General features: G+C 32.3%; 2 protein-coding genes across 2 annotated transcripts; one reads left to right on the top strand and one right to left on the bottom strand.

Moving 5' to 3' along the window:
* Positions 1-495: 495 nt before the first annotated feature.
* LOC103496073 (uncharacterized) lies at positions 496-6,589 on the top strand. Its single transcript, XM_051086908.1, has 4 exons — positions 496-687; positions 943-1,037; positions 1,497-1,708; positions 6,069-6,589. The coding sequence occupies exons 1-4, from the start codon at positions 516-518 to the stop codon at positions 6,082-6,084; spliced, it is 495 nt and encodes a 164-aa protein (XP_050942865.1). The 5' UTR covers positions 496-515; the 3' UTR covers positions 6,085-6,589.
* LOC103496072 (phytosulfokine receptor 2) lies at positions 2,409-5,894 on the bottom strand. Its single transcript, XM_008457798.3, has one exon. The coding sequence runs from the start codon at positions 5,723-5,725 to the stop codon at positions 2,549-2,551; it is 3,177 nt and encodes a 1,058-aa protein (XP_008456020.1). The 5' UTR covers positions 5,726-5,894; the 3' UTR covers positions 2,409-2,548.
* Positions 6,590-11,185: the final 4,596 nt, after the last annotated feature.

Genomic DNA, 11,185 nt, shown 5'->3' on the forward strand with positions numbered 1-11,185 from the left:
ATCTCAAGTATACAAACATTCTCAAAGTTCAAAAGTAGTTTAAAACCCACATGTATTGCTCAAGTGATAACAACAACAATTTTTTTAATTTTTTTAAAGTTTAATTGAAAAATAATTTTGAAATAAAATATAAAAAATAGTGATATTTTTATTTATATATTTTTGAATTTAGGGGAATAATAAAATTTTAGAAATTTTGGAAGTATTTTTTTTTTATAAAAGAATTAATACAAAAATATTTTAGACATTTTAAATATAATAAAATAAACTAAAATATTTACCTACATATAACAAAATTTTAGACTATATGAATGAGAGATACCAATAAACTTTTATAGGTATTAACATGATTAAAATAAGCATATTGGATTTAATTTGAAATTTTACAGTATTTTTATAAATATTTTTATCAAATTTGCTATTTTGCATAATTTGGCGAAATAGTAATAAAATAATAAGCAAACCGATCATGAAAAGTATGAAAAAGAAGGAAGGGTTCATTTTCATGGAAGAAGATGGCGACAACAATTCAAAGGTTTTGTTTGGATTTGACGCTTTCTTGTGGAAAAAGGAATCAATTTCTCAGTAATTCTTCCTCTTCAGCTCCTTCAAACTTCATCACCTTCAACTCTCCCTCCTTCCCTGCTACCCTCTCGCTCACGCTCAGCTTCGTTCCCAATGTCAAAGGTAATCCCCAACATTTCATCCAAAATCATCATCACTGATCCATTCATCATACCTCTCTTTATTCTGTTTTTACCTTAATCCATCCAATCAAGACACGAGAAAATCGGGAATCAAGAATGACTGAGTATCATAATCGAGAACCTCTGCTGGGGAGAATTTCTTTGGTGGGGTTTGTTTAAAGTGTATTATTTCCCCCTAACAAACCAAACAGAATCCAGAGAAATTTAACATTTGGGGGTCTCTTGGAATTTTCAGGATTGCTGCCACAGAGGGCTCTGGAAAGATCAATTCGCTATGGATCCGTAATTTGCATGGCCAAAAGATATGCTCCTGACACTACAAAGAGAAAGGTATTATAAAACGTTAGCTAGCTGTTTCTTTTGGATTGATTGGTTCTTTATCTCGTTTTAGCTCGACTATGTGTGGATTATGATCGAAATTTCCTAATCAAGAGGAGAGTGATGGATATTATATGTTTTTGTATGTGTCTGTACATGTTTACCCCTTTTATGTTAACCTGTATGATATCCTTCAATATTTCCGCATTCTGACTGGTATCAGTTCCATATGGTATACAAAATATGTACTTATCTGATTGAGATTGTATCTTTGAATAAAATGATGGTGAAAATCTGATAAATCTTCTGTTGGGATTATTCTACATGGAAGTTCGGTACATTTTCTGTTTTTAACTTTAATTTTTACAACAATACAAAAGTCATTGGGAATAACGTTTTGTAATTTGTTCGTTATGTTAATGTGACTGTTGATTTGATCATGCAACTAATTTCGATTGCATTCAAATGCAGAGGTTGAGTAGGAAGAGGGGTGGTGATCCAGCCAAGAAAAAGAAGACAAGGAGGAAAGGGGGAAGGAAAGATTTCAAAATAGTCAGGCTCTCCTCAACTGCTAGGACTGGTTTTTTCTATGCCAAGAAGAAAAGCAGGAAGATGGCTGATAAGATTGAGGTCCAGAAATATGACCCTATTGCAAATCGCCATGTTCTGTTCACTGAAGTCAAGTGAGTCAGATTGTTCTCTGTGATGGATATATACAAAAGATAGATAAATAGCTGGATGGATAGATGGATAGGTAAAACTTTGTTGTTATTAAGGATGCTTACTGGTTTCATGAAACCACTGCTTGCTTCACATTTTGAATTCAAAGCTGAAAGTTAGGAAATATATTATTGAATGCCGAGTACATTGCCATGACCGACCTTATTTGAATAAGATTTGTTCTATAGGTTTTACAGTTGTCTTTGAATTCTAAGATCACCGAATACGTCTGCCATATATAGAAACATACGATTGAAGGAAATACAGAAGAAACTTTTGGAGGCCGTATTTAAAGAGATTAATCTTTGGCATCGGTCAGCCTCTTGGATTTAGTTGGGGGGTCATAAATAGCGACACATTTTGAGTTATGGCTACTTTGATTACAGTAATCTTTTGTGCTGGTTGAAATGTGAACTGTTGACTTTTGAACTTAGCCTGAAAGATACAATGCTGTCAAAATGAAATCTCTGAGCAAAGAAACTTACTTTTCTAAAATTGACCCATGAACTGGTTTAGTGGGCACCTTCTAAACATGTCTATTCTAAATAAATAGAAAAAAAAAACATGTTAAAGAAAAAAAACTTTGTTTTTGACTCAGTTACAACTGTAAGTATTCAACCCCACCCACAAAAAAAAAAAAAAAAGAAAAAAAAAGTCAATAAGTTATGAACAGCCTCCATTCATTGTACATTTGTCATTCAATTGTGTTGCGTTGTGCTTCATAGATTTCAATGGCTTTGCTGTACAAAATTCAGTTTGATACGAGGGATGAAATGCAAACGAAACATTTAGTGTTCAAAAACCTACAACGTTACACCATCTAGCCATGAAGAAACTTCTTCAATCGAAGGTCTCTTCCTTGGATCTTGTTCTATGCATTTACAAGTAATACCAAGAACCTCTAAAATCTGTTTTTTGCTATTTGTATTCCAAATTGCAGGATCAATAATCTCCTCTTCTCTCTTTTCTGATTTCTTTTGAATCACCCAAGACACCAAATCCCTGCAGGCTTTACCTTTGCATACCTCTACGGGCCTACGACCGGTAAGAAGCTCAAGGAGCACAACACCAAAACTGTAAACATCACCCCTGCAAGTTGCAGTTAATGTCTGGCTGTATTCAGGAGGAATATAACCCAAAGTCCCAACCAAGTCCGTGGTAACATGAGTGTCATACGGACGGAGTAATCGTGAAAGACCAAAATCAGCTAAATGAGCCTCAAATCTGTCATCTAGAAGTATGTTGCTGGATTTTACATCTCGGTGAATTATGTTGGGCTGACATTCCTTATGCAAGTAAGCCAATCCGTGAGCAGCACCTTGTGCAATTTTGAGCCTTGTTTCCCATTTTAGTATTGAATCATTATCAACAACCTCGTGAAGCCAATAGTCCAAACTTCCATTTTCCATGTAGGAGTAAATTAATAGCCTGTCATTTCCATGTTTGCAGTAACCTTGAAGAGAAACAAGGTTCTTATGCTGCGCTCGAGAAAGAGCTTCTACTTCAGCTTGGAATTCCCGTTCCATTTGACCACAATCTCCTGTAAGCCTCTTGACTGCAGCTTTTGAACCATTGGGAAGGCTGGCTTTGTAAACCAAGCCAAATCCACCACAGCCGATTATGTTTGCTTGGTTAAAATTGCAAGTAGCTTTTAACAACTCAGCAACTGTAAGATCCTTGCATTCTGAATTCTGAAAGAGCACCAACTTTGACGATCCAAGAGCTCCAGATAATCTGTCAGCCCTGTCAAATTCCTCATCAAAACGATTATTTCGTCGATCTCCAACATCTTTTCTGGAAATTTTAAGTAGAACCACTGTAAGGAGCAGGAGGATTGCTGCAGCTGCACCGACTGTAAGGCAAAGAATGACACTTCTATTAACTCTTCTCTTTGAAAATTTGTTGGTTTCGGGTTTTGTTTCTAACCCATCACCAGAGTGACAAGGGTTATCAATTTCCCCACAAAGTCCTATATTACCATCAAAGCTGGAGCTGGGAAAGCTTAAGAATTGCCCTCCATTAGGAATTGGTCCCACCAAGTGATTATTTGCCACGCTAAACTTTGACAAGAATGTGAGCTTGTTGAGTGATGGTGGAATTTGCCCATAAAGGTCATTATTTGACAAATCTAGTGTTTCCAAGTTCTCCATCTCTGATATGGTGCCTGGTATGGAGCCAGTAATATTGTTCCTACTCAAATCCAAGACGTGCAGCCATTTTAATCTGCCAATTTCTGGAAAAATGGTTCCATTTATTCTGTTGTAGCTCAAGTAAATGGATGGTGGAAAGCTTGATGCTTGGTTGTATTGCAGACCAGTGGCACTTTGATTTCGTTTGACAAAAAGGGGGATTCCAGCAGAAGATGTCGAACCCGACAAGCTGCCATTTTTGGAAATTAGTGCTTTCATCTGTGTCAAGCTTTTTGGGATTTCTCCTGTCAGAGAATTGTTGGATAAGTCCAAATAAAACAAATTCTCCAGCTGACCAATCCAAGCAGGGATACTTCCATTTAAGTGATTCCAAGACAAGTCGAGGATGCTTAGTTTCTTGCAACCTACTAACCAACCTGGAATTGGTCCTCTCAGACCACAGTTACCAAATGCCAAAAGCATCAAGTTGTTGAAAACAGTTTCACTCTGTGGGATTTCCTCATTACGAAAGTTCTTTGTAAGAATGAGAACAGTCAGGTTTTTGCAATTTTGTAAAGTAGATAGTGCACCACCCAAATCGATGATACTGTTGTTCGACAAAGATAAAAACGACAGAGAGGAGAGCTTTGCATAATCTCGAGGAATTTGACCAGTTAATTTGTTCCTGGCAAGGCTAAGAGTTTTCAGTTCATGGCAATCAGATAGAGAATTTGGTAGAGGCCCGGAAAAGTGATTTGAGGCTAGATCAAGCATTTGAAGATCTGGTAGCGTAGAAAAATTAAGATCTATAGTACCAGTTAAAGAATTGTTTCTAAGATCAAACACTCTAAGCTTTGAGCACAATGACAGAGATGAAGGCAATAATCCAGAGAACATGTTGGAGTGTGCAACTAACTCCTCTAATTCTGAAAAATTACCAAATACATTTGGAAGTTCACCAGAAAACTTGTTTCCAAATACTATAAAGGATTTAAGCCTAGAAAGCTTACTTAGTTCCATGCTTAACTGGCCAAAGAAGCTGTTCCCAGGAATTGAAAAATACTCCATGGATGATAATGAATACAACGAACCTGGCAGATGGCCGGTAAGTAAATTACTGTCTGCACGGAAATGTTTGAGAGATTTGCTGCAACTGTCGACACCTCGAAGATTGCCGGATATTCGGTTCAGTGAAATATCAACAAACTGAATCGTGTTGGAGGAATTGCAAATCTGTGATGAAAGCTGGCCTGTGAAAGAATTGTTACTTATGTTGAAGGCAACAAGATTTTGAAATCCCACAAGCTGAGGAAAGTCCCCAATGAATAAATTGCTGGAAATATTCAGAACACGAACAGATATCAATCCTGAAGTTGCATTTGTGACTGGTCCTGACAGTTTGTTGTAACTCAAATCCAAAACCTGGAGTTGCTTCAAGCTTGAGAATTCTGTTGGCAATACACCTTCAAGCTGATTGTATGATAGATTCAGCCAAATTAACTGATCTAAACCACCAAGTGATTGTGAAACCTTGCCTTTCAGATTCAAATTAGGCAGTTCCAACTTGGTAACTCTGTTAGTAATCGAGCTGTTGCCATCATATCCACAATCCACGCCGTCCCAATTGCAGCAGTTGGATTCATTTAACCAAACAGAGAGAACAGAATTATTTGCAAGGCTATTCACAAAGCCCCTCAATGCCAATAAATCTTTTGAATCACAGATTTGATTAGACTGTTTCAAACCCAGAGAGAAAGAAAGGAAAGAACTCAATAATATCCATACGAGGAAAGATAAAGATGGTTTGAGAAGATTAAGCACCATCACCTCTGAGACCAGTAGAGATCTCATGTTGAAAAATCAAAAAGCAGAGCCACTGTAGTAAACTCAGTCAAAACTCCATTTAGTCATACTCAGCTTTTCAGGAAAATGAGAAGAATCCAAATAAAGAAACCTTGCAAACTCAACATGAGAAGGAGGAGAATCCCAAGTTGGGCAACTTGCAAAAGAAGCAAAAAGTGAAAAAGGTAAAATTAAAAATTAAAAAAAAAAAAAAAAAAAAAAAAAAAAAAAAAAAACTGGAATCACCGATCCCTATTCAATACCAAACCCCTTTCCCAATAAACAAAAACAGATGAACCCAGAATTGAACTTCAAACTTCAAACTGAAAGTCTTTTGTTTTTTATGTTTCAGGGACAAAGACATATAAAGAAAAAGACCCTTGAACAGAGAGGCAAGAAGATCTCAGATCCCAAAGACAAGAGAAGAGAAGGAGAAGAAGAAGAAGAAGGTTGAAAAGGAAGAGAGAAGGAAATAAAGAAATGATTTCCTCGTTTCCCAGTAGCAACTCCAGTGAAAATCATGACTTGCAAATGAAGTAAGTAAAGCAAGTAGAGAGGGAGCAGCGTCAGAAACGCCTTCTTTTATGGGTTATCTGTTTAATTTAGAGAAACAATGTCAAATCTGGGTTTGGGAAAAAAGATATGGGGACATTGTCCATATCAGGAGAAACCCAAAAGAGAGGGGAAAAGATTAAAAACAGTGGCTGTTGAACAGAGAGGGCAAGCAGTGTACTTTACAATATATAATTGGAGAGGCAAGTAAGTAAGGGATTGGGTGAAGCTATTTTTTTTTTTTTTTTTCCCTTTCTTTCTTGTTCCAGATGAAGACAGAGAGAGCTGACTTGAGGAAACTTTTGTGTGTTCTTTATGGAGGTAAAATTTCTAAAAGCTCGTCTCTTTTTTATTCTATGGTTTGTTGTGATTGTCAGCACCTACGACGCTAATCTGCTTCTCTCTCTCTCTCTCTAGAAGAAGAAAAATGCAGAGAAAAAGAGGAAAGGTTGAGAGTGGAGATGGAAAAAAAGTTGGGAAGCGCAGCGCAAGGACCGATGTGAGTTTTCTATTCTTCACGCCTACTCCATCTTTCATGCACGTGTTCACACCAATTATGTCCTTTTTTTCATTTTTTTTCTTTACAAAAATAGCAATTACGTCTAAAATATTAACAAATATTGTACCACACAAAATAATTTATAAATATAATGATGTCTGTTATGATTGACTAGTAGAAAACAAATTTCTAGACAAAATCCCTAATAGAGTCCATTTTACTATATTTATAATTTTTAAAATATCATTTTGTTATTTATAATTTTTAGTTTGTTTAATTTTAATTCATCCATATTTTTTCATAAATCTAAAATTCTAATTTTCTTTTTGTCGGAATTGTTAAATAATAATAATGATTTTCAGGTAACAAAGTAGAATATCATAATATGTTTCTAAAAGTTATTTGACAAATTTTAAGAAAAAAAATACAAAAAGTTTTTGGGATAATAAAACTAAGTGAGCAAAATTAAAATAGAGTACCAAAATTGTAGTTTAACCAAAAAGGGGAATTGCTTTAACTTCTAAACTTCTCATCTTGTATATCATTTAGATAAGTGTTGTAATATTATATATTTAAACGTGAAAAGACATTTTATTTTTTACACTTTAATAAGCTTTTGCTTTTTGCTTTTAATTTTTTTTAATACTATACTAAATTAAAAAGATTTCGAGAGAAATGGACATTAGAATTAATTAAAGCTGAATTTTGCCAAAGTTTTTTCTTTTCCCATGGCAATTTTAGTTCAATGGTTTGTTACATTAATCTAACCTACATATTAATTTAATTTTACAAAATAACAAAACAAATTGTGACGGAAAGTTTAAAATTAACCCTAAACCCTAATATTATACTATTAAATGCATGTCCATGAGCATTTTGACGAAAGTTGTTTAAAAGCTTTCGCAAAGTTAATTATAAAAATCTTTGACAAATCACTCTAAGGCGAAAATGAATATAATAGATTGAAAAATCAAGTCGAATAACCAAATTCTATCTAATCGAAGATGGTCGATAAAAGATAAAAAGAAATTTGATGTTTGAACGGTTGAAATATGAATTTTGATGCTGACCCTGTTCCCAACATATTTTAATGAAAAAAAATAATTAATGAAGTAACAAACTAATTTGAGGGACAGTATTAATTTAAATATAATATAAAAGTAAAAGAAAATGGAATGTAATATAATAAAAAGGGTGGAAGGTGAAATTAGAGAGATGGAGAAGAAAATGATATGTTAGTTAGCTAATTAATGGTAATAATGTGTCCCTAAGTCACATTAATAATTCTCTTCTTTTCTTTTCTTTTCTTTTCTTTTTTTTTATATAAAAAAAAATCAAATAATAATGGAGACATCATAAAGATCTCTCGACAAACTTAAATAATTATTTTAAAACATCAATAACAACAATAATAATAATAAAAAAAAAAAAAAAAAAAAAAAAAAAATGGTGATTTGAGGTGATGTGCACGCGATTGGAAAGCGCGAGTTGGGGGGAGGTTTGGGAGAGGATAAAAAAGTCAAAAAGAGGTTTTAGCGGTGGAGGTTGACCGGTAATAGCCGGTGGGGGGGGGGAAAGAGGTTTGGGGGTGTGTCACGGGCTATGGGCCGTTGCTCCCATTATAAAGATTTAGGTGAACTGCCACGCACTTCTTTATCCCACCCCCACCCATTTCTTCTTTCCTTTCTTTCTTTTCTTTCTTTCTTTCTTTCTTTCTTTCTTTTAATTAATAAAAATTTACTTTCTCTCTCTTCATGTGATCTCACCAAACCTCTCCTCTCTTTTCTCCTCAATACTTAACCCTATCCTTCCAAAATCAACACCGTTGGAAGGAGGTTAACTTAACAAATTTAGTTAACGAGGTTCGGTCCATAATAAATCATATCACTACTCAAAGTTTATGTAATACATCGTATTACGGTAGAAGTCTATAAGTGATAAACAGTACATCACTTTTGTTATATTTATAATTAGTTTGTTACTTTATTATTTTCTAAAATGTTACCTCAATGCAATTCTCATATAATAAGAATAAAATAGAGTTTTTTGTTTTGAAAACTAAGTTCATTTTCTCTTTATATCGTAAAATGATTTGCTTCTTGTTTAAGTATAATGGATGAATTCTTACTAATTTTCAAACAATGGACATCGTCATCACTGTTGAATAAAAAATTTCACTACTTTCAAAAAAATTGTGAAATATAAAAAATACAAGCAACAAAATACTAATAATATATGTAAATATAATTAATTAATATTCAAGTTAACTTGTTTAGAAAACATAAAAATTATACTTTTTTTGGTTTTATAATTTTTCTCAAAATAAATATCTATGTTATATCTATATTTCTACCAATATTTTTAAGAATATCAATTTTTTGTTTGAAAATATTTATAAATATAAAAAATATTATAATTATTTGCAATACACCATATGTATCTATCATGATTTATTTTGTTATATTTTAAAACAATTTATACCTTTGTAAAATTGAGAACTCAACAATGATCACAAAAATAACTCTTTTCCTAACCGGACGTAAATTTCTAATTTTATTGTATTGCCTCGTTAATTTATATTATATCGATCAACTTGACACAAATTTTTTGGATTGAATTGAAATATAGTTAGTTCCTAACCAATATTACATTTTTAGGTTTTGAGGGGAAATATCCATATTTAGTTTTCAACTTGGTGAGATGTATTATTTTTACTCCAAATATCACTTCCACTCAATTCAACTTTGGATCTATTTATAAAAGTGGTGCAATTTTATTATTATTTTTGTTTAGTTTCCCTATATTTACCTACTAATTTTTAATACACTAATAAGACAAACTTTTTTTTCTAAATTTGTTATTTCTCAACAATATAATAAATTATTGCACATAATTAATTTTAATCAATTGCACAGAATTGACCACTCAAAACCTTTTCAAAAGAAAAAAAAAAAGTTTCTTTTCCTAGTCATCAAAGTTGAATATGATATATGCAATAGCCATAATATAAATATCGAAATTTGTGGTCTAATTTAATTTAATGCAATTAATGATTTAGAGTTAAAATTGAACTTTTTTTTTTTCATTCAATTTTGTTTAATAATTATTTATCATACTTATAGTTAAACTTGATTACCATAGGACACAAACATCCTTTATCATCAATAAAAATTAACAACTTTATTGTATGAGATCTGTGTTTGATGTTACGCAAAAAGCATTTATAATATGTGGAGTATTAACTATGTTCAACTAACATCTTCGATATCTCTTCTATATTAAAAAAGACGATGTAGGGAGAATCTTACATGCATGCCATTTTTATCTCTACATTTTTTTTATGTAAGTTCTCATATTACCCTTCGTCTAGTGGTCATGACTTTTCAAGTGAAATCTTAAATGACTTAGTGCATTTGATGTTGATGGGATGCAACTTTTCGAGATAGGATGTATCTTTTTTCTTTCTAAAAGACAGACTACGGTATGAAAACATTAAAACAAAAATTATTACATTATTTAACTTCTACTTTTTTTATTAAATATTGAGAATTATTTTATAAAAAAATATTAATTGGAACCATTATAAAGGCACGTATTTTTTATTGGTCTTTTATAACCGCTTATAAAACCTAAGAAAAATATATCTACTTAGGTTAATATTAGTAAGAATACTAATAAAAATATCCGTAAAAGGAAAATATCTATTACGTTATCAATATATCTATAGTATTGAAATCTTCGTATTGATATTCGTATGGATATTGTAATCCTTTTCTAGATGGGAGGTTTTAAAATATCAACATTACTTTGGTTGGTATTAACTAATGTAGCTGTGACAATGCAATTATAAACAACTTATAATTGTGTTAATGTTACAATTAATTAAAATTGGGACTTTGTGTGTATCACTAACTTTACATAAATTTGTTTCTTAATGTTCAATTTGTCTTTTGAAGTATAAGAAAATCCCATCTGTCATTAACTTTCTTTTATATAATATTTCATAAAATTGAGATATTCTCACATATTTCACTTTAGAGAATACTTCCAAAAAATTTAACTATAAGGTATTTTATTAATTAAATGTTTAAATCTTTTGTCACAATCTCTTAATTCCATTTCAAGCATTGTTGTTAAGAGTTACCACATCTTTAATTTGAAAACTAAACATTTGATGGTAAAATTCAAGCTTTCAAAACATTGGAGTCTATAATCATTAAAATATTAAAATTATTGAGTGAGCAAAATGTTAGGGTCTTTTAGAAAAATATTAGAAATGGAGTCATCCCACGTCAAAAAGCTTTAACAAAGTCATATGGACTCCAAGCAGTATAAAAATAGTCTATGCCTTTGATTTTTAATTAGTCCTATTATTCCTCGTATATTTTGTAGTCCGAGAATGAGAAAAACGTATAGGT

Source organism: Cucumis melo, chromosome 6 (assembly GCF_025177605.1).
Source record: "Cucumis melo cultivar AY chromosome 6, USDA_Cmelo_AY_1.0, whole genome shotgun sequence".
Classification (NCBI taxonomy): Eukaryota; Viridiplantae; Streptophyta; class Magnoliopsida; order Cucurbitales; family Cucurbitaceae; genus Cucumis; species Cucumis melo.

Bases quoted from the DNA above. Each gene is read 5' to 3' on its own strand.
- LOC103496073 (XM_051086908.1), top strand. From the start codon at position 516: ATGGCGACAACAATTCAAAGGTTTTGTTTGGATTTGACGCTTTCTTGT. The intron at 688-942 runs GTAATCCCCAAC...TGGAATTTTCAG, and splicing joins CTTCGTTCCCAATGTCAAAG to GATTGCTGCCACAGAGGGCT. The intron at 1,038-1,496 runs GTATTATAAAAC...ATTCAAATGCAG, and splicing joins CTGACACTACAAAGAGAAAG to AGGTTGAGTAGGAAGAGGGG.
- LOC103496072 (XM_008457798.3), bottom strand. From the start codon at position 5,725: ATGAGATCTCTACTGGTCTCAGAGGTGATGGTGCTTAATCTTCTCAAA.